This window comes from Prionailurus viverrinus, chromosome F1 (assembly GCF_022837055.1).
Source record: "Prionailurus viverrinus isolate Anna chromosome F1, UM_Priviv_1.0, whole genome shotgun sequence".
Taxonomy (NCBI): Eukaryota; Metazoa; Chordata; class Mammalia; order Carnivora; family Felidae; genus Prionailurus; species Prionailurus viverrinus.
This window is the reverse complement of record NC_062577.1, coordinates 18,637,585-18,664,321: the sequence shown is the minus strand read 5'-3', so window position 1 is coordinate 18,664,321 and position 26,737 is coordinate 18,637,585. Positions and strand designations below refer to the sequence as shown.

General features: G+C 38.1%; 1 protein-coding gene across 6 annotated transcripts in view; it reads right to left on the bottom strand.

Annotated features, from left to right (window-relative positions):
* Positions 1 to 26,737, bottom strand: part of TDRD5 (tudor domain containing 5) — a 109,619-nt gene that overhangs the window by 61,915 nt on the left and 20,967 nt on the right. For all 6 annotated transcript variants that reach the window (XM_047841188.1, XM_047841190.1, XM_047841191.1 and 3 more), the window contains 2 exons: positions 17,217 to 17,300; positions 13,992 to 14,048 (listed from right to left, as the gene is read on the bottom strand). In XM_047841188.1, the coding sequence (XP_047697144.1) occupies positions 13,992 to 14,048; positions 17,217 to 17,300 (141 nt within the window). The remainder of the gene's footprint in view (positions 1 to 13,991; positions 14,049 to 17,216; positions 17,301 to 26,737) is intronic.

The window sequence follows — 26,737 nt, the reverse complement described above, 5'->3', positions numbered from 1 at the left end:
TCTAATTTCCCTGTAATTTCTTCTCTAATAATTATTTAGAAGAACGCTACTTAATTTCCAAATTATCTGAAGGGTTAATTCTTAATTAATTTATTGATTTGTAATTTAATTCCTTCTTAATAAGAGAACATACTCTATGATTTCAGTATTTTGAAACTTTTTAAGACTTCATTCTATAGCTAACTCTATTCTATGTTCTATCTTAGCAAATGTCCCATGTATACTTGGATAGAATGTGTATTCTGCAACTGCGGAGTCTAGTGTTCTATAAAATAGATCAAAATGGTAAAGAGGTGTTTCAGATTTTCTATGTCCTTATTCATTTTTTTTACTATCCCATCAACTGCTGGGGAAAAAAATCTGTTTATGGAAATAACTGTTCTGTCCATTTTTGGACCATTTATTTTAAAATAATAGGTAAACACATATTTAACTGTTGTGTTTTCCTAATAAATTGATCCTTTACCCTTATGAAAGGGCCCTCTGATAATATACTTTGTCTTGAACTCTGCTTTATCTGATTTTCTTAAATATTTTATTTTATTTTTTAAGTAAGCTCTACACTCAACATGGGGCTCAAACTCACAGCCCTGAGATCAAGAGTTGCACACTTCCACAGAGTGAGCCAGCCAGGTGCCCCTATCTGATTTTTTTAAATCAATTCAGTCCTTTTATGCTTACTGCATGTACCTGTACATGTTATTCATCTTTTCCTTTCAGTCTCTGTCTTTATATTTACAGTGTGTTTCTTATGGATGACAGCTAGTTGTACCTTGCCTTTTCACCCTGTCTTATAATTGCATTAAACCAAATATTTAGTATACTTACATTTATGAAATTAATGTAATTGGATTTACAGCTACCACTTTTCTCTTCAATTTTTTCTGATACTATCTGAATTCTGTTCCTCTCAGACTTTGTTCCTTCACCATCTTTTAAGCAAGAGAGCTGATCGGTAAGCCCTATCTTCCTTAGGGTTTACAAAGTATTTTTATATAATTCCATTTTAATTTATCTACTGGTTTTATAGCTGCAAATCTGCATTTTTATGGCTTCTTTATAGAGCCTTAACTTTTCAGTATGACTGTACAACCTCATATAAATTATAAAGAACCTTGAAACCTATAGCTCCATGCACTCCACTCATTATGCTATAGTTTTCACATGTATTGCACCTACATGTTACAAACCCAATTATGTAATAATTTTTGCTTTAAGCAGTCATATATTTAATTGATGAAAGAAGTCATATACACCAAAAACCGTAAAATACCTAGGAATAAATTTAACCAAAGAGGTGAAAAATCTATACACTGAAAACCATAGAAAGCTTATGAAATAAACTGAAGATGACACAAAAAAATGGAAAAATATTCCATGCTCCTGGATAAGAATATTGTTAAAATGTTAATACTACCCAAAGCAATCTACATATTCAATGCAATCCCTATCAAAATAACACAAGCATTCTTCACCAAGCTAGAACAAACAGCCCTAAAATTTGTATGGAACCAGAAAAGACCCCAAATAGCCAAAGCAATCTTAAAAAAGAAAACCAAAGCAGGAGGCATCACAATTCTGGACTTCAAGCTGTATTACAAAGCTGTAATCATCAAGACAGTATGGTACTGGCACAAGAATGGACATTCAGACCAATGGAACAGAGAACCCAGAAATGGACCCACAAACGTATGGCCAACTAATCTTTGACAAGGCAGTAAAGAATATTCAGTGGGATAAAGACAGTCTCTTCAGCAAGTGGTGCTGGGAAAACTGGACAGCGACATGCAGAAAAATGAACCTGGACAACTTTCTTACACCATACACAAAAATAAACTCAAAATGGATGAAAGACCTAAATGTAACAGGAAGTCACCAAAATCCTTGAGGAGAGGGGCACCTGGGTGGCTCAGTTGGTTAGGTGACCGACTTTGGTTCAGGTCATGATCTCACAGTCTGTGAGTTCAAGCCCCATGTCGGGCTCTGTGCTGACAGTTCAGGGCCTGGCGCCTATTTCAGATTCTGTGTCTCCCCACACCACCCCTCCCCCACTCATGCTTTGTGTCTGTCTCTCAATAATAAACATTAAAAAAAATTTTTTTAGGGGCGCCTGGGTGGCGCAGTCGGTTAAGCGTCCGACTTCAGCCAGGTCACGATCTCGCGGTCCGTGGGTTCGAGCCCCGCGTCAGGCTCTGGGCTGATGGCTCAGAGCCTGGAGCCTGTTTCCGATTCTGTGTCTCCCTCTCTCTCTGCCCCTCCCCCGTTCATGCTCTGTCTCTCTCTGTCCCACAAATAAATAAACGTTGAAAAAAAAAATTTTTTTTTTAAATTTTTTTTTTAAATCCTTGAGAAGTAGGCAAAAACCTCTTTGATCTTAGCCACAGCAATTTCTTACTCAACACGTCTCCAGAGGCAAGGGAAACAAATGCAAAAATGAACTACTGGGACCTCATCAAAATAAAAAGCTTCTGCACAGTGAAGGAAAACAATCAGCAAAACTAAAAGGCACCTGACAGAATGGGAGAAAATACTTGCAAACGACCTATCAGATAAAGGGTTAGTATCCAAAATCTATAAAGAACTTACCAAACTCAACACCCAAAAAACAAATAATCTAGTGAAGAAATGGGCAGAAGACATGAATCGACACCTCCCCAAAGAAGACATCCAGATGGCCAACTGACACATGAAAAAATGCTCCACATCACTCATCATCAGGGAAATACAAATCAAAACCACAATGAGATACCACCTCACACCCGTCAGAATGGCTAACATTAACAACTCAGGCAACAACAGATGTTGGAGAGGATGTGGAGAAAGAGGATCTCTTTTACACTGCTGGTGGGAATACAAAGTGGTGCAGCCACTCTGGAAAACAGTATGGAGGTTCCTCAAAAAATTAAAAACAGAACTACCCTACGACCCAGCAATTGCACTACCAGGTATTTATCCAAGGAATACAGGTATGCTGTTTCTTTTTTTTTTTTTTTTTTTTTTTTAATTTATTTTTGGGACAGAGAGAGACAGAGCATGAACGGGGGAGGGGCAGAGAGAGAGGGAGACACAGAATCAGAAACAGGCTCCAGGCTCTGAGCCATCAGCCCAGAGCCTGACGCGGGGCTCGAACTCACGGACTGAGAGATCGTGACCTGGCTGAAGTCGGACGCTTTACCGACTGCGCCACCCAGGTATGCTGTTTCAAAGGGACACATGCACCCCAATGTTTGTAGCAGCACTATCAACAATGGCCAAATTATGGAAAGAGCCCAAATGTCCACCGATGAATGAATGGATAAAGAAGATGTGGCACGCATGAGCGCGTGCACGCGCGCGCGCGCGCGCGCACACACACACACACGGAGTACTACTCGGCAACCAAAAAGAATTAAATCTTGCCATTTACAATATGTGGATGGAACTAGAGGTTATTATGCTAAGCAAAATTAGTCAGAGAAAGACAAATACCATATGACTTTACTCATATGAAGACTTTAAGACACAGAACAGATGAACACAAGGGAAGCAAAAATAATATAAAAACATGGAGGGGACAAAACATAAGAGACTCTTAAATATAGAGAACAAACAGAGGGCTACTAGAGGGGTTGTGGAAGGGGGGATGGGCTAAATGGGTAACTAACCCTGAAATCATTTTTGCACTATATGCTAACTAAATTGGATGTAAATTAAAAAATAAAAAAAAAGAAAACTCATATATACCCATTTCCTGTGCTCTTCAATTCTTCCTGCAGATTTAAGTCCAATCTAGAATCATTTCATTGCTCCTGAAGAAAGTTCTTTAGAATTTCTTATAGTGCAGGACTGCTTACTATTCTCAATTTTTGATTATTTGAAAATGTCTTTATTTTACTTTCATTCTTAAAAGATATCATCATTGGATGGGCACCTGGGTCTCTCACTCAGTCAGTTTAGCATCTCACTCTTGATTTTGGCTCAGATCATGATCTTACAGGTGTGAAACAGAGCCCCACGTCAGACTCCACACTGAGTGTGCAGCCTGCTTAAGATTCTCCCCCTCTAGGGGCGCCTGGGTGGCGCAGTCAGTTAAGCATCAGACTTCAGCCAGGTCACGATCTCGCGGTCCGTGAGTTCGAGCCCCGTGTCAGGCTCTGGGCTGATGGCTCAGAGCCTGGAGCCTGCTTCTGGTTCTGTGTCTCCCTCTCTCTCTGCCCCTCCCCCGTTCATGCTGTCTCTCTCTGTCCCAAAAAAATAAATTAAAAAAAGTTGAAAAAAAAAAATTAAAAAAAAAAAAAAAAGATTCTCCCCCTCTACCCCTCCCTTGCTTGAGTGGTCTCTCAATAAATAAAAGAAAAAATTAATTACATTAAAAAAGACACTATCACTGGATACAAAATATTGGCCTAACATTTTTCCTTTGAGCACTTTAAAGATATACTTCCACTATCTTCTAGTTATTGTTTTTAATGAGAAGTCAGTCATCATTTGTATCATTGTTCAACCGTGTGCATTTTGTTGGGTGCTTTCAGGATCTTCTCTGAAAATCATTTTTCTCTGGCTTCTTTCAGAATTTTCTAATTATCTTTGGTTTACTGCAGTTTGACTAGAATGTGCCTGTGTAAGGTTTTCTTTGTATTCACTGTGTGGGATTATCTGGGCTTCTTAAATCTGTAAACTTTTCATAAAATTTGGAATACTTCCAGCCATATTTTCAAATATTTTGCCCTTTCTCTCCACACCAATTACACATATGTTACACCACTTGGTATTTTCCCAGCAGTCTCTCAGACTCTGCTTTTTTTCTTATCCTTATTTTCTCTGTCCTTCAGACTGAATTATTTCTGTTGATCTGTCTTAAAGTTCACTGATGGTTTCTTCTGCCATTTCCAATTTGTTAAGATACTACAGTGAATTTTTTACTTCTATTATTTCCAGTTCTAGAAAATCATTTTTCTCTATTAACATATTTTATCTGTTCATTCAATATGAGCATATGTATTTTTTTTAAATAGGTAAAAATCTTAGATATCGTATTAGTATAAGCAGAGATGCTGTAACAAAATGCCACAAATGGGGGGGCTTAAACAACAGACATTTATATTTTCTCACAGGTCTGGAGGCTGGAAAGCCCAAGATCAAATACATGGCAAGGAGGCTTCTCCTTGGCTTGCTGACAGCTGCTTTTTCACTGTGCCCTCATATGGACTTTACTCTGCACTCACGCACTCCTAGTTATCTCTTGCTCTTCTTAAAAGGACACCAGTCTTACCGGATTAGAGCCTCACCTCATGACTTCATTTAACTTTATTTTCTTATTTTTTAAGTTTTCATCAATATTTAGTTCTGTAGAAAACAGTGCATGGTTACATGGGAAAGAAAAATTCGTAAGGATTGTCATCATCAATTGTGATTACACATATAAATTCCAGTAAGTTAATAATTTATATTCCATTTCATAACTATTCAACTTAAAAACATCTGAGGAATACTCAAGATGGTGAAAAATATTACCAATAAAAACAAACAACAGTTAAAAAATTTTGTTCTTGTCATATTGAATGAAGCCACTGTAAAAATAACTTGCAATTCATATTAGCATTAACTTCAAAACCCTCCAATCAGCTTTTGCTTTGTCATTACCAAAGGTTTTCTTGGTTTTCAGTGAGAAGAATCTTCAAAAAATTTTAGTGTAGTAATCATAAAATAACTTTAATGTATCAAACTACATTGTAATTCCCCACTAGGAATTCATTTTTACAGAGTAAAATTGCTTAATATTCATATCAGTAACAATAAAGTTTTTTTTTAATTTACATTTAAATTTACAATTTATATGTTAGCATATAGTGCACTTATGATTTGAGGAGTAGAATCCAGTGATTCATTCCCTACATATAACACCCAGGGCTCATCCCAGTAGGTGTCTTCCTTAATGCCCCCTGACCATTAGCCCATCCCCCCACCCATAACCCCTGCAACAACACTTAGTTTGTTCTTTATATTTAAGAGTCTCTTATGTTTTGTCCCCCTCTCTGTTTTATATTATTTTTGCTTCCCTTCCCTTATGTTCATCTGTTTTGTATCTTAAATTCCACACGAGTGAAATCGTGATACTTGTCTTCCTCTAGTTTTGCTTAGCATAATACACTCTAGTTCCATCCACGTTGTTGCAAATAGAAAGATTTCATTCTTTTTGATTGCCGAGTAGTACTCCATTGTGTGTGTGTGTGTGTGTGTGTGTGTGTGTGTGTGTGTGTGTGTGTGTGTACACACCGTATCTTCTTTATCCATTCATCTGTCAATGAACACTTGGGCTCTTTCTATACTTTGGCCATTGTTGACAGCGCTGCTATAAACATTGAGGTGTATGTGCCCCTTCGAAACAGCACACCTGTATCCTTTGTATAAATACTTAGTGGAATTGCTGGGTCATAGAATAGTTCTATTCTTAATTTTTCAAGGAACCTCCATACTGTTTTCCAGAGTGGCTGCACCAGTTTGCATTCCCACCAGCAGTATAAAAGGGTTCCCCTTTATCCACATCCTCTCCAACATCCGTTGTTGCCTGAGTTGTTAATGTTAGCCATTCTGACGGGTGTGAGGTGGTATCTCATTGTGGTTTTGATTTGTATTTCCCTGATGATGAGTGATGTGGAGCATTTTTTCATGTGTCAGTTGGCCATCTGGATGTCTTCCTTGGAGAAGTGTCTATTCATGTCTTTTGCCCATTTCTAAGCTGGATTATTTGTTTTTTGGGTGTTGAGTTTGATAAGTTCTTTATAGATTTTGGATACTAACCCTTTATCTGATAGGTTGTTTGCAAGTATCTTCTCCCATTCTGTCAGGTGCCTTTTAGTTTTGCTGATTGTTTTCCTTCACTGTGCAGAAGCTTTTTATCTTGATGAGATCCCAGTAGTTCATTTTTGCTTTTGTTTCCCTTGCCTCCAGAGACGTGTTGATGCAGCCTAGGTCACAGAGGGTTCTGCCTTTCTCCTCGAGGATTTTGATGGCTTCTGGTCTTACATTGAGGTCTTTCATCCATTTTATTTTTGTGTATGGTGTAAGAAAGTGGTCCAGGTTCATTTTTCTGCATGCCGCTGTCCAGTTTTCCCAGCACCACTTGCTGAAGAGACTGTCTTTATTCCATTGGATATTCTTTCTGATTTGTCAGAGATCAATTGGCCATAGGTTTGTGGGTCCATTTCTGGGTTCTCAGTTCTGTGCCACTGATCTGAGTGTCTGTTCTTGTGCCAGTACCATACTGTCTTGATGATTACAGCTTTGTAATACAGCTTGAAGTCCAGAATTGTGATGCCTCCTGCTTTGGTTTTCTTTTTCAAGATTGCTTTGGCTATTTGGGGTCTTTTCTGGTTCCATACAAATTTTAGGACTGTTTGTTCTAGCTCGGTGAAGAATGCTTGTGTTATTTTGATAGGGATTGCATTGAATATGTAGATTACTTTCGGTAGTATTGACATTTTAACAATATTTGTTCTTCTTATCCAGGAGCATGGAGTATTTTTTGTGTCGTCTTCAATTTATTTCATAAGCTTTCTATGGTTTTCAGTGTATAAATTTTTTACCTCTTCAGTCAGGTTTATTCCTAGATATTTTATGGGTTTTGGTGCAATTGTAAACGGGATCAATTCCTTGATTTCTCTTTCTGCTACTTCATTATTGGTATATAGAAATGCAACCAATTTCTGTGCATTGATTTTATATACTGTGACACTGCTGAATTCATGGATCAGTTCTAGCAGTTTTTTAGTGGAATCTTATGGGTTTTCCATATAGAGTATCATGTCACCTGCAAAGAGTAAAACGTTTTGACTTCCTCTGTGAGTTGGAAGCCTTTTATTTCTTTGTGTTGTCTGATTGCTGAGGCTAAGACTTCCAATACCGTGTTGATTAACAGCAGTGAGAGTGGACATCCCTGTTGTGTTCCTGATCTTAGGGGGAAAGCTCTCAGGTTTTCGCCACTGAGGATGATATTAGCAGTGTGTCTTTCATATACAGCTCTTATGATCTTGAGGTATGATCCTTCTATCCCTACTTTCTTGAGGGTTTTTATCAAGAAAGGATGCCATATTTTGTCAAATCCTTTCTCTGCATCTATTGAGAGGATCATGTGGTTCTTGTCCTTTCTTTTATTAATGTGCTGTATCACACTGATTAATTTGTGGATACTGAACCAGCCCTGCAGCCCAGGAATGAACCCCACTTGATCATGGTGAATAAATTTTTTTTTAACGTATTGTTGGATCCGGTTGGCTAATATCTTCTTGAGAATTTTTCCATCCATGTTCATCAGGAAAACTGGTCTGTAGCTTTCCTTTTTAATGGGATCTTTGTCTGGTTTTGAAATCAAGGTAATGCTGAAAACATGTATTTCTTTATATCCTTTTATGTGACTATAAAAGTGCCTTTAAAACGCTTTTTCTAACTTCAACATCTGCGTTACCAATGTTTGCACTGATTACTTTTTCTCTTCACCAAGGATCGCATTTTCTTGTTTCTTAATATATTTAGTAATTTGTTTCGTATCCTGGACATCATGAATTATATAGTGTAAAGACTTAGGAATCATTTATATTCCTTTTAAGACTATTGCTTTTTGCTTTGTTTCAGCAGGGAATTAATTTGGCTGAACTTAAACACAAAGTTTGCCTCTCTGTAATGGTCAACAGCCAAAATATATTCAGTTCTTTTAGCCTTAGTAGGCTGCTTTGAGCCTACCCTAACTATGTGCAGTTCAACTGTCAGCCAGAGATTTGGGGAGAATTTACATGAAGAATTTAATGCAACTTCTCTGTAGCTGTCTCCATCCTAAAATTTCTCATTTCTCAGCTGCTTATGTAGCTCCTTTGGTTACTTGAGGAAGCAAAAACTTCTGATTTTTTGTCCAAATTCCAAACATTGGATGGGGACCACCATCAGGACAAAATCTAGGCAAACAAGAGGTGCCAAAACAAAAACAGGGTGGGAGCCTTCCCTCTTGCAAATACTGAAACGTGTCCAGTTTCTGCTTACTTTTAGGTATTGATCTAGTAACTTCAGATAGTTTTTTTACGCTACGTCCAGAATTGGTAATACCTTCAAGACTGTTCCAATATATGCTACTCAGACACAGTATCATCTTAATTTATTTGCATACCTGAGTTTCTCACTAGATTTCAAAAACCTTACAGACTTTTTTATGCCTGGATGCCCAGTGTTTCCTTCATTTCCTTTTGATTTTCAAAAGGTTGCTCATATTTATTTGTTTTTCTGAGAGCATTATCTGTTGCATTTTTGCTCTTGTCATCTTTGCAGTTTAGTCTTCATTTTGGAAATGACTTTTTCTTTCATTTCCCATTCTTTCCAGTCTATTATTACCTTATTTTCAAACTCATGTATTTTGGATTTATGTTTTATATCATGTTTTATATCACTTTCTCAATGTATCATTTTGAAAAAGAAGATTCAGTTTTGATCTGTATAGGGGCATGTGTTTCTGATATACTTTCACTACCTGTAAATATATTCTACTTCTTCTTCTCTTTTTTCTTAACACAATGAAGAGGTTTGACCCTGATCCTCTTCTGTTGCACATTTTAGGTGAAATTCTTTCTCCTAATTTCTAAAACATCACATTGGATGGCTTTTGTGCTACACAGAGTTCCTTCTTCTACTATTTTCATATACTGTTAAAAAATATAATATCCTGGAGCGCCTGGGTGGCGCAGTCGGTTAAGCGTCCGACTTCAGCCGGGTCACGATCTCGCGGTCCGTGAGTTCGAGCCCTGCGTCAGGCTCTTGGCTGATGGCTCAGAGCCTGGAGCCTGTTTCCGATTCTGTGTCTCCCTCTCTCTCTGCCCCTCCCCCGTTCATGCTCTGTCTCTCTCTGTCCCAAAAATAAATAAATGTTGAAAAAAAATTAAAAAAAAAATATAGTATCCTACTATAACCACTGTAGATATCCCTCAAAAAATTAAAAATAGAAATACAGGATGATCCAACAATTCCACTATTGGGTAATTTACCCAAAGAAAATGAAAACACTAATTTATGCACCCCTATATTTATTGCAGCATTATTTACAATATCCAAGATATGGAAGCAACCTAAGAATCCATCAGTAGATGAATGGATAAGGAAGACGTGGTGTACACACACACACACACAATTACCCAATCATAAAAAAGAATGGGATCTTGCCAACAACATGGATGGATCTAAAAAATATTATGCTAAGTGAAATAAGTCAGAGACAAATTCCATATAAGTTCACTATATGTGAAATCTAAAAGCAAACAAACAAAGAACAAAAAGCAGAATCAGACTTGTAAACACACAGAACAAACTGATGGCTTCCAGAAGGGAGGGGATGGAATGGAGGGGCCAAATGGGTAAAGGGAAGTGGGAGATACAGGCTTCTAGTTACGGAATAAGTCACAGAAATTAAGGCACAGCACAAGAAATACAGTCCATGATATTATAAGTGTTGTATGGTGACAGATGGTAGCTACACTTTCAGTAAACACACCATTATATTTAAACTTGTCAAGTTGCTATGTGGTACACCTGAAACTAAATGCAACGTTGTCAACTACATTCAAATTTAAAAATGAATAAAAAATATATATATATAGTAGCTTGTTTTTGAAGCGTCCTGGCTCTTTTCCCTTAATCCTATTTACATCTGGACTCTTCTTTTTCTATGGTCCCTATCTGCTCAATTTCTCCCTCATTTTTGGTCCTATCTGGAAGAGAGTTCTGACCTGTCCATTTCAAGAATTCACAGGTAACTATATGTTCCAGCCTAATTCAAGGCTTACCATGAAACACTCCCTGCTTTTAGATACATGTGCTTTGCACTCTCTGCTATTAGATATATCAAAATATTATCCAGTCTCAGCTGCTGTTTTCAAAATGGCTTGCTGTACTATCTAGTGAATATCTGATGGTTATTTCATAGTTTTTTGTTTCTAGATCCATCAGACATTGGCTCCCCTGCTTCCCTCTTTTATCCTGACACAGACACTGGTATCAGTAAGACCTTGTGGCTGCTGGTAACTACTCCCCACACAATTGTTCTTGGAAAATATATTACCCAGTTTTGTTGTAGATATTATCAGTGGAGTTCTGGTTTTGCTATCTGGTTTTCTCTCTTTATGTGGAGCCTCAGGAGAAGCCAAAAACTATGCTGCCACTGCACTATATCTTCCCTTCAATTAGCAATTTAACAAGGGATCTTGAACAAATGACAGACTACTCACCAGGTATTTCAAGAGAGCAAATCATAAAGGTAGCTTTTATATCACGTTGGATAAATAAAGGTTAAGCAAGTGTTTCCACAAGTTAGAACAAAAGTTAAATTAAATCTATACTTAGTATATACTTCTAATCATCAAGGTGAATTTCTGCATAAATCTGTTTACTAGGAAGAGCAAAGAGCTCTGCTGTAACATTAAAAGGTTTTTTTTCAATATATGAAATTTTTTTCAAATTGGTTTCCATACAACACCCAGTGCTCATCCCAAAAGTTACCCTCCTCAATACCCATCACCCACCCCCCATCAACCCTCAGTTTGTTCTCAGTTTTTAAGAGTCTCTTATGCTTTGGCTTTCTCCCACTCTAACCTTTTTTTTTTTTCCTTCCCCTCCCCCATGGGTTTCTGTTAAGTTTCTCAGGATCCACATAAGAGTGAAAACATATGGTATCTGTCTTTCAGATCTGCCATACAGATATGCCTTATTTCACTTAGCATAACACTCTCCAGTTCCATCCACGTTGCTACAAAGGGCCATATTTCATTCTTTCTCATTGCCACGTAGTACTCCATTGTGTATATAAACCACAATTTCTTTATCCATTCATCAGTTGATGGACATTTAGGCTCTTTCCATACTTTGGCTATTGTTGAGAGTGCTGCTATAAACATTGGGGTACAAGTGCCCCTATGCATCAGTACTCCTGTATCTCTTGGGTAAATTCCTAGCAGTGCTATTGCTGGGTCATAGGGTAGGTCTATTTTTAACTTTCTGAGGAACCTCCACACTGTTTTCCAGAGTGGCTGCACCAATTTGCATTCCCACCAACAGTGCAAGAGGGTTCCCGTTTCTCCACATCCTCGCCAGCGTCTATAGTCTCCTGATTTGTTCATTTTGGCCACTCTGACTGGCGTGAGGTGATACCTGAGTGTGGTTTTGATTTGTATTTCCCTGATGAGGAGCGACGTTGAGCATCTTTTCATGTGCCTGTTGGCCATCTGGATGTCTTCTTTAGAGAAGTGTCTGTTCATGTTTTCTGCCCATTTCTTCACTGGGTTATTTGTTTTTTGGGTGTGGAGTTTGGTGAGCTCTTTACAGATTTTGGAGACTAGCCTAAAAGGTTTGTTTTAATTTCTCCAAGATTGCTGACTTGCAACCTTAATGACATGAACTTTATCATAAGCTACATTTGTGGTATAAAACTATTCACTTTGAGTTATGAATCTCGCATAGGAGATTGATTTCATCCATAAATTTGTGATAATTAAGTCATATTCTATTATAGACTTTTTTCTGGAATTTCATTAGATAAGTTAATTTTCTGGTTAAAAAAAAAAGAGCCCTTAAGTTCATTTGAAATAAACTGTGTGGCTCTAAAAGATTCATTTTTTTTAAACAGTGTTAAGCTTTCTCTATCACTACCCCAAGCCATGATGTGTGTCTTTTCAATCTTTCTTTTTCTTCTAAGAGTTAATATTTATTGAGCAATGGCAGGCACTGTTCTAAGCATTTCATTTTGAAGTCATTACAACTTCACAAAACTGAGTAAATAATATCCTGACTTTACATATCATTTATAAACTAGCACAGGGGTGCCTGGGTGGCCCAGTCAGTTAAGCATCTGAGTCATGATCTCGCTGTTCATGGGTTTGAGCCCCGGGTCAGGCTCTGTGCTGACAGCTCAGAGCCTAGAGCCTGGAGCCTCCTTCAGATTCTGTATCTCCCTCTCTCTCTCTACCCCTCCCCCACTCATGCTCTGCCTCTCTCAGTCTCTCAAAAATAAACATTAAAACAAATTTTTTTTACCTAGCACATAAAGGTTAATGTATCTTAACTATTATGTGGTAGTATATCACAATATCTGTGTTTATATCTGCGAATATATGACAGTTTTCATGGCACAGTAGTTAAGATTTAGGATTCTGAAGCCAGGATGCCTGGGGTTCAAATCCTGGATCTACCTGTTACTGGCTATGTGACCCTTAGGCAAGTCACTGCTCTGTGCCTCAGTCTGTTGTGAAAGTCAAATGAATTACAATATGAAAAGCAGTCAGAATGCAGCTTGGCATAGAACTTATACAGGTCTTAGCATTTTTTTAATTGGATTTAAAGTAATAACTGAATTACCATTCTGCAGCTTGATTTTTTTCACTCAACAGATGGCTCCAAAAATGATCTGCATTGCACAACAAACCTAGTTCATTTTATCTACTGTGTATTATTCCAGTGCATCAATGTCCACCTCAATTTATCCATCTTCCTATGACAGTCGTTTAATCTGTTTCCAGTTTTTACTCTGCTGCCACGTGCACGTCTTACATATGTGTGCATGTGCACACATGCAGCAGTTTCTCTAGAGTATACATTAGAAGTGGAAATGCTGGATCACTGGGGGTGCAAATCTTCAACTTTACTTGATACTGACAAAATGCTCTCCAAAGGGGCTCTATTGCACAAGCAGTGGAGGACGTATTTGGTTTCTCCACATGCCGACTAACACTTAGTATTATCAGGCCTTAAAAATAAATTAACTTTGATTCTAATAATAATTTTAAGTGGTAAAGATATCCTTCCTATGTACAATGAAGTACTTACAAAGCACCATATTCTTAACTCTTTTGGTAAAGAAAAGGATACCAAAACGCAAAACAAAATATTTAAGTTCTAGGGCACACACTTGGAAGATCCCACGAGTGGCAACAAAATTTCTATCCATCACAAGAAACATAAGCCATTAAAAAAAAAAAAATACTCACCTCAAACTCTCCAAGAAGTTTAGAAATAAGCAAACCCTCTGGAAATTTGGATACAACCTAATAGAAAATAAAATGCAATATAAATAGACACCATTAGGGTGCTGCTAACAAAGTATTAAAATAAAACAGTATAAACTTAAATAGTAATAAAGGTAAAAAAAAATTATTGAGTGAATGAATTAAAACTCACAATAATTTAGATCGGTTTCCAGTTTTAAAAAAGGTTATAACCAAACGAAGGCAGTGATTTCCAATGTTTCCAGAGTGGGAAATCATTCTTACATAACACTGCAATGCCACAGCTCTCCAGAAATTCCTACAAATCTTTAGCAAACCTATTTAGCTTTAGCTCACATAAAATAAATACCCTACAGCATAGCTTCAAGTATTTTAAATGGAAGGAAAAAATACAATGGACACTATAGAAAACTTTGAAAAAAATACCATTAAGCAAAGAAAAAAATTATCCATAGTCATTGTTGCCCATATGCACATAAAAATATCTATATTTAGTATAAAAAATAAGGTCATTTCCATAACAAGTTTTTATTATCATACCACCATCTTTCCATGGCAGTAAATACGGATCAACATATTTACTGGTTATAGGGTTTTCTAATAATTCAATATATTTATATTTATTTACTAGATCCTCTCTTTATGGTTGTGTCCTGTTTGTTATCATCACAATTCTTATAATTATTCTCTTATTTGCATCTTTCACACTTGTCCAATTTTTTAGGAAAAATTCCTAAAAGCAAACTTATTCTATCCCCTGAAAGTATAAAAAGCTTTGTTTTCCCAGATTCTTCCAAATTTTACATATTTAATTAAAAAGTCTAAATCAAGTTTCAGAAAAATATAAAAATGACTCCAAAATCCTGTGACCCAGAGATAGCTGCTGCTGGTTTTCAGAAATCATCCTTTCAGAAACCCCTTTATGTACACACACATTACACATGACTTTACATGAAAGGACAACACTTAACATGCTATTCTATAAACCCTGTTTTTAAAGTCTAACAATATGTCAAGAAGATACTTCCATGTAAATTAAGTGAGATATAAAGAAACATTTTTATGAGCCACATGATGTTGTCTAGTTTGGGTAGTTAATTTAACCAATGCTTTACCAGTGAATACTTAATTTTTCTCCTTTTTATTACCATAAAAAAATCATATTCAACATCCTTAAATAATCGTTGGATACATGGTCAAATGTCCAAACAAAAAAGCAGGATTTGAATGCACCATGGTTTTTGCATTTCTCCCAGTAAAATCATGACATCAGAAATGGAATAACTTCAAAAGCAGTAAGAGTTGTAATGGCACTCTGATCATTCAATTAAGAATCGCTCCTGCCGGGGCGCCTGGGTGGCTCAGTCGGTTGAGCGTCCGACTTCAGCTCAGGTCACGATCTTGCGGTCGGGGAGTTCGAGCCCCGCGTCAGGCTCTGGGCTGATGGCTCAGAACCTGGAGCCTCCTTCCGATTCTGTGTCTCCCTCTCTCTCTGCCCCTCCCCCGTTCATACTCTGTCTCTCTCTGTCTCAAAAATAAATAAATGTTAAAAAAAAAAAATTAAAAAAAAAGAATAGCTCCTGCCAAAATTTCAAGTGTACATACCCTTTAGCCTGATACGTAACAGGCAAAGAACTTTCACAAGTTAATAGGGAAAAACAACACATTAAGCCAAGACAAGAAAAAGCAATTCACATAAGAAATACAAATAGCTGGGGCGCCTGGGTGGCACAGTCAGTTAAGCATCCGATTTCAGCCAGGTCACTATCTCGCGGTCCATGAGTTCGAGCCCCGCGTCAGGCTCTGGGCTGATGGCTCAGAACCTGGAGCCTGCTTCCGGTTCTGTGTCTCCCTCTCTCTCTGCCCCTCCCCCATTCATACTCTGTCTCTCTCTGTCTCAAAAATAAATAAATGTTAAAAAAAAAAAATTAAAAAAAAAAAAAAATAGCTCCTGCCAAAATTTCAAGTGTACATACCCTTTAGCCTGATACGTAACAGGCAAAGAACTTTCACAAGTTAATAGGGAAAAACAACACATTAAGCCAAGACAAGAAAAAGCAATTCACATAAGAAATACAAATGGCTGGGGCGCCTGGGTGGCGCAGTCGGTTAAGCGTCCGACTTCAGCCAGGTCACAACCTCGCGGTCCGTGAGTTCGAGCCCCGCGTGGGGCTCTGGGCTGATGGCTCAGAGCCTGGAGCCTGTTTCCGATTCTGTGTCTCCCTCTCTCTCTGCCCCTCCCCCGTTCATGCTCTGTCTCTCTCTGTCCCAAAAAAAATAAATAAACGTTGAAAAAAAAAAAAGATATGCTCTCTTAAAAAAAAAAAAGAAATACAAATGACTACTAAGCATATGAAAAGATGCTCAATGTAAAAATCAAGGGGTATAAACTACAAAAACCCAATTGGATAGTAACATTTCACGGTCACTTGGGGTGTCAATCTGTTCAAACCTTTTAGAGGGTAATTAGGTATTAATGACCAAAACTAGACTATTCAATACCTTTGGCAAGTCTACTTCTAGATACATGTTTGAGGACATTACCTGTAGTATTTTTTAATAGCCAAGGCTAGAATAACCCAATTTAATTAACTGCACATCTTATAAATGAAACATAGTACATCGACAGAGTAAAATGCCACGTAACTTTTAGAATATTTGACATACATATGTACGAAACTGATACTGTAAAGATCTTGAACTGTTTGCTAACGATTTATTGGGGTAAGGGGAAGAACAAAAGGCAGACAGCATTTCTGGCACTTCAATTTTTAAAATAATTTTGAAAACATTAAAAAATTTTAGGAGTGGGTATTTTTTTTTTCTGATCTTAAACGAATAGCCACTCCATTTGCTATATATTTGAAAAGATCAGGTATAAGTGTAAAACTAATAAATACTTACAGGCAAATTAAATTTAACCACAAATGAGATCTAAATATATAATTAGAGGTGCCTGGGTGGCTTAGTCTGTTCAACGCCAACTTTTCAGCTCAGGTCATAATCTAGCAGTTTGTGAGTTTGAGTCCCACATCTGTCTCTGTGCTGACAGCTGAGAGCCTGGAGCCTGCTGTGGATTCTGTGTCTCCCTCTCTCTCTCTACCCCTCCCTTGTTCGTGCTCTTTCAAAAACAAACCAACATTAAAAGATTTTTAAATTGTACAATCAATCATCCCTATTCATTTCCCAGAAACAGAAAATACTTACCAATTTTATCTTATGTTTTAGTTCTGGATTGATAGTCCCTCCAGGCCCAATTTGTGCAATAACTGATTTGAATGTGTTCTCCAACTATGAAAAAAAAAAAAGTTCAGGTTATAATCCAAAAAGATCAAAGATAAATATGAACAATATGTAAAAGGAAACATCTACCACAGGAAATTTTATTTCAATCAAATGGGTAAAATATTGTTAAGAGGCACTGTAGCATTTCATACCACATAAAATACCTCTAAAATAGATGCAATCTATAAAACTAAACACTCTCAATTTTCCAGAATAATTAACATTCTCTTTAACAATTAGATTCTAGAGTATCCAATTTTTCAATCTCCTACTCATACCCAGAAAGGATTCTTGTTACTAGTTTCCTTCTATTTATTTTTTTTTATTTAAAAAAATTTTTTTTAACATTTATTTATTTTTGAGACAGAGAGAGACAGAGCATGAACGGGGGAGGGGCAGAGAGAGAGGGAGACACAGAATCGGAAGCAGGCTCCAGGCTCTGAGCCATCAGCCCAGAGCCTGACGCGGGGCTCGAACTCACGGACCGCGAGTCGTGACCTGAGCCGAAGTCGGATGCTCAACCAACTGAGCCAACCAGGCGCCCCTAGTTTCCTTCTATTTAAAAAAATTCAGTGTTTACTAAACATATGCTTAGTGAATGCCAAATGCAAGGAAGAGACTGGATGATGGAAGGTCCCTGGGAGGCAGGAAAGCACCAGAGCCTGGCAAGAAGGAAAAGCTCTTCTGCTGTAGTAGAAAAAAAAGGGAGAAAGAACCAGGAGGCATATGATACAGAATGTGGGGTCAGGTGGAGTTACTACCTGATGACTTCAGTATTCTCTGTGAGTTGGGCAGCAAGGCCCATTCCTAAGAGTTAGAGGGAAGGGGAAAAAAGTTCAGGCAGTTGAGACAGTAGAAAAATAAAGGCGAGAAAATGATGGAGGACTGTGCAAGGGCAACAGGCCGGCAGTTCTAAAGGAAAACAGGAGAGGCCAAAGTTAAGACAACAGGGGACTCAGGATTTTAGCTGAGAGAAGCCAATGGCATGGAGAGGCCCCAGTAAGGCAGATGTACAGGAATACTTGGAAAAGCAAGCTGGAAGCATAGGCAAGCATGGTCAGAGAAGCACGGAGCATATGCAGACAGCCCACACCCAGGGAACAGCTACAGCAGGGAGATCTAAAGTGGAATGAAAGATCATGGAGTTATGTTTAAAGACAATGAGTGGAAAAAATATGTTACAAAAGACACAAAAGAGAAAAACAACAAATTACCTAAAATTTTATCACACAGACACAAACATTATTAATACTTTTTCCTTCTAAACTTTGCATTTTTTCATCTTTCTTCTTGTTGACACTTGGTCTGTTATTAGTTACAAACTGTGTAACCTTTTTAGGTCTGGGTTTCCTCATCTGAAAAATGAATTTCACTATCTCTTAAGGTTGACAGGGAAAGGGGATGGGGGGGCGGATTAGGTTCCTAAGATTATTATATCACTAGCTTTCACAAAAAGCCTCGGCCCTTGGGCTTATGTTCTTCACACATCTTCTGAATCGCCATGAGATAACCCCCTAAAGCTCCCCCAGTGAACAGTAAGAGCATCTAAAGGTAACGGATTCTTCACATCCCAACATGGTCCCCTCATTTGAAGATTCAATACAACAACTTCTTGTCTTATCACTGTGCTAGGTGTTTCAGGGGACGGACACACACACACACACACACACACACACACACAGTCACCTCAGTGCCATTCTTCTCAAGCCCCTTAAAATTAAGTAGGGAAAGGAGATAAATGGATAAACCACTATAAGCTAAGGCTGAGTCTGAGCATCACTGAAGAAGAGGTGCAGAATTGCACAAGGACATATTATCACACTAAGTTATAAATATAACGAAGGCTTCCTTCCGGGGAACATCACAGAGAAGGGTGGTAGAGAAGGCAATAAAGGTATAAGGAACTTCACGAACACAGGAAAAAAGGAAAAAAATAATAATTTGCCTGAAGGGAATAAGGAAAGAGCGGAAGACAACACTGACAAAAGGAGAAGGAAGTACTACAGAATACCTAAGACGCCAAACTAAGGAGTTTCACCGGGTTATGTAGACAAATCCATATGTTGGAGATTTTTAGCAGGGGAGAGGCATCATCAGAAGTTTAATCTGGCAGCAGCAGAAAATGATACTGGGAGGGTGGACGACCAACTGGGAGGCCACGAAAACTGAGGGCAGGCGTCTTCACCAGGGCACTAAGCAAGTCAGACTAGAGAGAGGGGGCACGACAAAGGTGGGACATGGAATCCAGGAAATTAGGAAAGAACACCGTGCAAAGGAGGGAACTGCTGAGGGATGAATAGGAAGAGGCCAGGGAAACAGCCTCAAAGACTATACAGTTTAGAAGGAAAAAGGACCTGGGAACACAGAGATAGGATTTTGCTGTTTTTCAATCAATTCCAAAAGCTTGAGAAACTGGGAGGTAACAGGATGAGGATTACAAATGTCATTTTTCCCTCTGAACTATGGCTTGTAACAGGCAAATCACAAGCTAAAAATTGTCTCAACATTTTTAAACAGCTAGGGGAGAAAATAATATTTTGTGACACATGAAAATTATATGAAATTCAAATTCCAGTATTCATAAAGTTTTAATGGAACATGGCCACACTCACTCATTTACCCATTATCCACATGATTGCTTTTCGCACCACAAGGGCAGAGTTGGGTGTTTATAACAGCGCCTCAAATATTTACCACGTGGCCCTTTAGAGAAAACAGTTACCAAGCCTGGGTTTACAATGCTCTTACCTAGGAACAGAGTGTTTCTCAAGAAGGAAAAAAAAAAAAAACAAAACAACAACACAACAGGGGCGCCTGGGTGGCTCAGTCGGTTAAGTGTCCAACTTCAGCTCAGGTCATGATCTCACAGTTCCTGAGTTTGAGCCCCACATCAGGCTCTGTATCGACAGCTTGGAGCCTGGAGCCTGCTTTTGGATTCTGTATCTCCCTCTCTCTCTGCCCTTCCCTCTCTCTCTCTCTCTCTCAAAAGTAAACATTAAAAAAAAAATTTTTCTTCAGGGCGCCTGGGTGGCTCAGTTGGTTAAATGTCTGACTTTGGCTCACGTCATAAGCTCATGGTTTGTGAGTTCAAGCCCCACATCGGGCTGTGCTGACAGCTCAGAGTCTGGAGCCTCCTTCAGATTCTGTATCTCCTCCTCTCTCTGCCCCCAACCCCAGCTTGTGCTCTATCTCTCTCTCTCTCTCAAATGTGAATAAACATTAAAAAAAATTTTTTTTATTATTTTTTTTTAAAGTAAAAAAATGGGTTTTAGCCTCAAGCTAGACCACTATATTAAGCTAACTTTAAACTGAATGGGGTGGGGAGATTTTTTAAAGTCCAGTTAATCTTGGGGATATCTATAATTGGAGGGTAGAAATTAAAATGGGGGCCGGGGCAGGGGTAAGAAAGGAAGGTAATCAGTGACTGACATAAGGAAAGTAATCAAGAGGGGCCTCTGATTTCAATAATCCTCCAGTCCCAGATGCCTAAATACCAAACAAAAAGAATGAATAAATCAAGTGAACAAAACATTATCAGAGCACAAATAAAGATGGAAAGTGATGCGAAAAAATACCATATTCAGAGAGGAGCCTCTAGGAACAGAGAAGAGGCAGAGAAGAACTTTGAATCAAAAAGATGGACTCCTCAGAAAAAAGGATAAAGACATAAACAGGCAACTGATAAATATTAAGCAATAAAAGCATCAAGCTCATAAAAAGACAATAGTCCAATATAGTTACCTATCATATTGGAAAATTAATTTTATAATAATGCCCATTCATTCAACAAAAATGTACTGAACACATACTATGTGCTGCACACTGTAGGGGTCAATAAACTAGATATGGTCACTGCCCTCCTGGAACTTGCAGTCTGGTGTGGAGAGACAGACATGAAACAATCATAAATATAATTGCAATTATAAAAAATATCATGAAAAGATCCACAGAGTGTTATGAAGGGATAATATGCCAGAAGGCATTAGAAAAGCACTGGGAGACCGAACATACTGGGTTGGCGGTGAGGGAGAGATCATTTATACTGAGTATCATCAAAGGTACAAGAAGCACATTCCTTACGCACCTTACCTCAGTGCTACCTGAAACTTTTATGAGGACAACTTAACTACATAAAAATACACACTCCTTTTGATGCAGTGACTGTTGCTCTAGAAATTTATTCTGTGGAGTAGCGGATATATGCAAATTTGAACAAGATTTTCATCACAAGGCTATTTTTATTTTTTTAACTAGGCTCCATGCCCAACGTGGAGCTTAAACTCATGACCCTGAGATTAAGACTCACACACTCTACCGACTGAACCAGCGAGGTGCCCCCACAAGGCTATTTTTAATAGCAAACACTAGAAACAGCCTTAGTGCCTAACAAAAGTTACAAGTTAAATAAATTATGGTGCATCCTACTCCCATTAAAAACTGTATTGGTGGGGCACCTGGGTGGTTCAGTCGGTTAAGTGTCCACCTTCGGCTCAGGTCATGATCTCACGGTTCCTCAGTTTGAGCCCCACGTTGGGCTCTGTGCTGACAGCTCAGAGCCTGGAGTCTGCTTCAAATTGTGTCTCCCTCTTTCTCTGTCCCTCCCCTGCTCATGCTCTGTCTCTGTCTCTCTCTCTCTCAAAAACAGACACTAAAAAAATTTTTTTAATTATGTTGCATTACAATATTTAACAGTGTGGGATGTTCACAATTCACAGTTATGACTTAAAAAAGCAGGTCACAAACCTGGACCAGAATGATTCTATTTAAAAAAAGAAAAAGTCACTTAGCATAATACTCTCTAGCTCTATGTACATCATTGGAAATGGCAAGATTTCATTCTTTTTTATGGTTGAATAATATTCCAGTGTATGTATATACCACATCTTCCTTATCCATTCATCAGTCAATGGACACAGGCTATTTCCATAATTTGGCTATTGTAGATAATGATATTATAAACATCTGAGTGTAGGTATCCTTTTTGAAATAAGTCAGGGCAAGAAAAATACCATATGATTCCACTCATATGTGAACTTGAAGAAACAAAACAAACAAGCAAAGACGGGGGAAAAGAGGCACACCAAGAAACAGACCTTTAACTACAGAGAACCAGATGATGGCTAGAGAGGCGAAGGGGTCAACAGGTGATAGGGATTAAGGAGGGCACTTGCAATGAGCACCAGGTGTTGTATGAAGGGTTGAATCACTGTATTAAACACCTGAAACTAATTACACTATGTTAGCGAACTGGAATTTAAATTAAAAAATCAGCTTTTCTGGATGATAAAAGTACAGGTGATTTTTATTTTCTTCTGTGCCTTCTTGTATTTAAGTCTTCTATAATCAATCTATATTACTTTTGTAATAAGAAAAAAAAGGTTTTAAAAACAGACACCTGGGTGCTATTTAGAAACATGAGGGTGGAAGCATTTTGAAAGGAAGGAAGGTACAGAAGTGACATCTTAGAAGAATATACTCCAGCCCTTTGGCCATATGGTACAACATGAACACATTTCTGATAAAGATCACAAAACTGGCACCAATACACACACGGAAGCAAAGCTTTCAACTGCTTAAATATTTGCCAGATACCTCATCTGACTAAAGGCCAGGCAGCACGGAATGTGACTTGCCATACTAAAAACTTCACCCAAACTCACAAGAAAACGAGATAGCGAACAGCTACTTTGAGTTGGCCAGAGAACACAACTTCTGGAGAACTGCATTAATGAAGCCAGGAACGGCTCCTGCCGACAGGAACTGTTTAGCGTATCCAGCTGCTTGTTGAGGGAAGATGCTCACAGGATAGTTGAGCCAGGTCACCAAGTGAGATACAAGAAGTATCCTTTCTTATATGCAATAACCAAGCACACCTCCTTATTCACACAGAAACTACCAAATTGTCTGGTTGCAAATTAAAAGTTAGGTGCAAACTAACACCCAGCCCTGATTTTTAATTCGTTTAAGGCGAGATCTTTTTATAATTCCAGGTTTATCTACTTTAAACCTCATGCTGAATGTTACAATGAAGTTTTCTACTATGTAAGATGGGGTAGGGTGGGGTAGGGTGGGATGGGGTACTCTTAAAGCTAGACAACCTAGAAATGTCAGATCCCTGTTCCCCGACCAAACCCCGGCCATTGTTACAGGCCATGACCTATTCACAGTAACAGTAACACTATGGTTACCTGTGATGTAGGACTACAGGAAGCTTCATTCACTAGAAAATACAGCTAATCCATTCTCACCTACTCACATTTGCATCTCCATCCAAACTTCCCTTCAGTCAATCTAAAGGAAATTTAATAGAATGTGGTAAAAAGATTATTCGTATCTTGCAAAAGAGGCTTTAAACTGTTCTAACCATTTCCTTTGTGAAACAAAGCATTACAATGGACAAAGGGTAGATACTAGTGACCACCCTGGCTGTTTCTCTTGAAGGTGAAAGATGAAAAAATACTAACCCTCATTTTACAAAGGAGAAACTTATTTTTCTTCTTTTTAATAACATGTTTTCCTTATTACAAAATAACGTGTTCACTGGAAATACGTGAAATACAGATGATCAAAAAGAAGTCTGTAAATTCATAATTTAAATTTGTTATAGATCTGTTCTTTTTCTATGTTCATAAATACATGTGGAGTTTTGATCAAAAACACATAGCAAACTGATCTAAAATTCTGAAGAAATGGAATTTGTACTTTTTAGAAATAGGATTATGTAAGATCTGGTAATTATGTAGAGTATGGTCTGCTACCAAAGTAAAATACATAGTTCAAGAATGAGAGCCAACTCTTTGGAACAAGATTTAAATAGTTCCAATGGCAAAAACTTCACCCAGAAGTGAAATGTGGTTATTAGACAGCAGCTACGAGGAATTCTTGGAGCTGCAAAACACAGGATGAAACTCAAAGGAGAAAAGATATAGAAGAAGTGTATGTGCATCTTTCTCACCCTTCTCCCTGGAGCCATGCCAGGAGCAAAGGTCCTAGACTTTGCATTTGTTATTCCCTGGCTCTGATGGCTAAACGCACAGTCGTCCCACCCAATTCTATAAAGTCTCCAAAAAACATGCTATATCATTCTCTAATATTTTGTTCGGGAATTTTTAATCAATACAATAAATTTGGAAAATGGAAATAACTTCAAACATTGGAAAAGCCAAAACAAACTTATTCATTGTGGAGCTTCACACAGTTAATTTATTTGGACTAAATCATTCTGAGTTTTGCTTTGTTAGGATAGGTATTATGTTTCCTAAAATTCATATTTTAAAGGCCTAACCCCCAATGTAATTTTTTTTTTTTGTGGTGAGGTATGAGGGTGAAGCCTTCGTGATGAGATTAGCACCCCTACAAAAAGAGAAACCAGAGAGCTTGGTCTCCTCCATGTGCACACACTGAGGAAAGGCCATGTGAGCACACTGCGAGAAGGGGCAAGCCAGCAAGAGAACTCTCAGCAGAACGCAGCTACGTTATGGCCCCAGTCTGGAACTTCCAGCCTTCACAACTGTGAGAAAATAAATTTTTGTTGTTTAAAGCTACCTGATCTAAGTTACTTTATTATGGAAGCACTAGTGACTAAGACAGTCCAGAGAAAACCTTCAGTCTAGAGCTACCCACAAAGATATTACCTTTCTGAAGATCCTATTTATAAAAGTACAACTTGCCATTTCTTCAAAATTATAGAGGAGTTTACTAGCTGTTCCTACTCAAAACTCTACAAGTATATATGTTTCCTTTATAAGCATAGAAGAATAGATTTATAACAATATTAAATGATATTATACATGGAAAACCCAACAGACTCCACCAAAAGTCTGCTAGAACTGATACATGAATTCAGCAAAGTTGCAGGATACAAAATCAATGTACAGAAATCAGTTGCTTTCTTATACACTAATAATGAAGCAACAGAAAGACAAATAAAGAAATTGATCCCCTTCACAATTGCACCAAGAAGCATAAAATACCTAGGAATAAACCTAACTAAAGATATAAAAGATCTATATGCTGAAAACTATAGAAAGCTTATGAAGAAAATTGAAGAAGATATAAAGAAATGGAAAAACATTCCGTGCTCGTGGACTGGAAGAATAAATATTGTCAAAATGTCAATGCTACCCAAAGCAATCTACACATTCAATGCAATCCCAATCAAAATTGCACCAGCAGTCTTCTCGGAGCTAGAACAAGCAATCATAAAATTTGTATGGAATCACAAAAGACCCTGAATAGCCAAAGTAATATTGAAGACCAAAGTGGGAGGCATCAAAATCCCAGACTTTAGCCTCTACTACAAAGCTGTAATCATCAAGACAGCATGGTATTGGCACAAAAACAGACACATAGACCAATGGAATAGGATAGAAACCCCAGAATTAGACCCACAAAAGTATGGCCAACTAATCTTTGACAAAGCAGGAAAGAATATCCAATGGAAAAAAGACAGTCCCTTTAACCAATGGTGCTGGGAGAACTGGAAGAGCAACATGAAGAATGAAACTAGACCACTTTCTTACACCATGCACAAAAATAAACTCAAAATGGATAAAGGACCTGAATGTGAGACAGGAAACTATCAAAACCCTAGAGGAGAAAGCAGGAAAAAACTTCTCTGACCTCATCCGCAGCAATTTCTTACTCGACACATCCCCAAAGGCAAGGGAATTAAAAGCAAAATTGAACTACTGGGACCTCATCAAGATAATAAGCTTCTGCACAGCAAAGGAAACAATCAACAAAACTAAAAGGCAACCAACGGAATGGGAAAAAATATTTGCAAATGACATATTGGACAAAGGGCTAGTATCCAAAATCTATAAACAGCTCACCAAACTCCACACCCGAAAAACAAATAATCCAGTGAAGAAATGGGCAGAAAACATGAAGAGACACTTCCCCAAAGACATCCAGATGGCCAACAGGCACATGAAAAGATGCTCAATGTCGCTCCTCATGAGGGAAATACAAATCAAAACCACACTCAGATACCACCTCACGCCAGTGAAAACAGCTAAAATGAACAAATCAGGAGACTATAGATGTTGGAGAGGATGTGGAGAAATGGGAACCCTCTTGTACTGTTAGTGGGAATGCAAACTGGTGCAGCTGCTGTGGAAAACAGTGTGGAGGTTCCTCAAAAAATTTAAAATATATCTACCCTATGGCCCAGCAATAGCACTGCTAGGAATTTACCCAAGGGATACAGGAGTGCTGATGCATAGGGGCACTTGTACCCCAATGTTTATAGCAGCACTCTCAACAATAGCCAAATTATGGAAAGAGCCTAAATGTCCATCAACTGATGAATGGATAAAGAAATTATGGTTTATATACACAATGGAGTACTACGTGGAAATGAGAAAGAATGAAATCTGGCCCTTTGTAGCAACATGGATGGAACTGGAAAGTGTTATGCTAAGTGAAATAAGTCATACAGA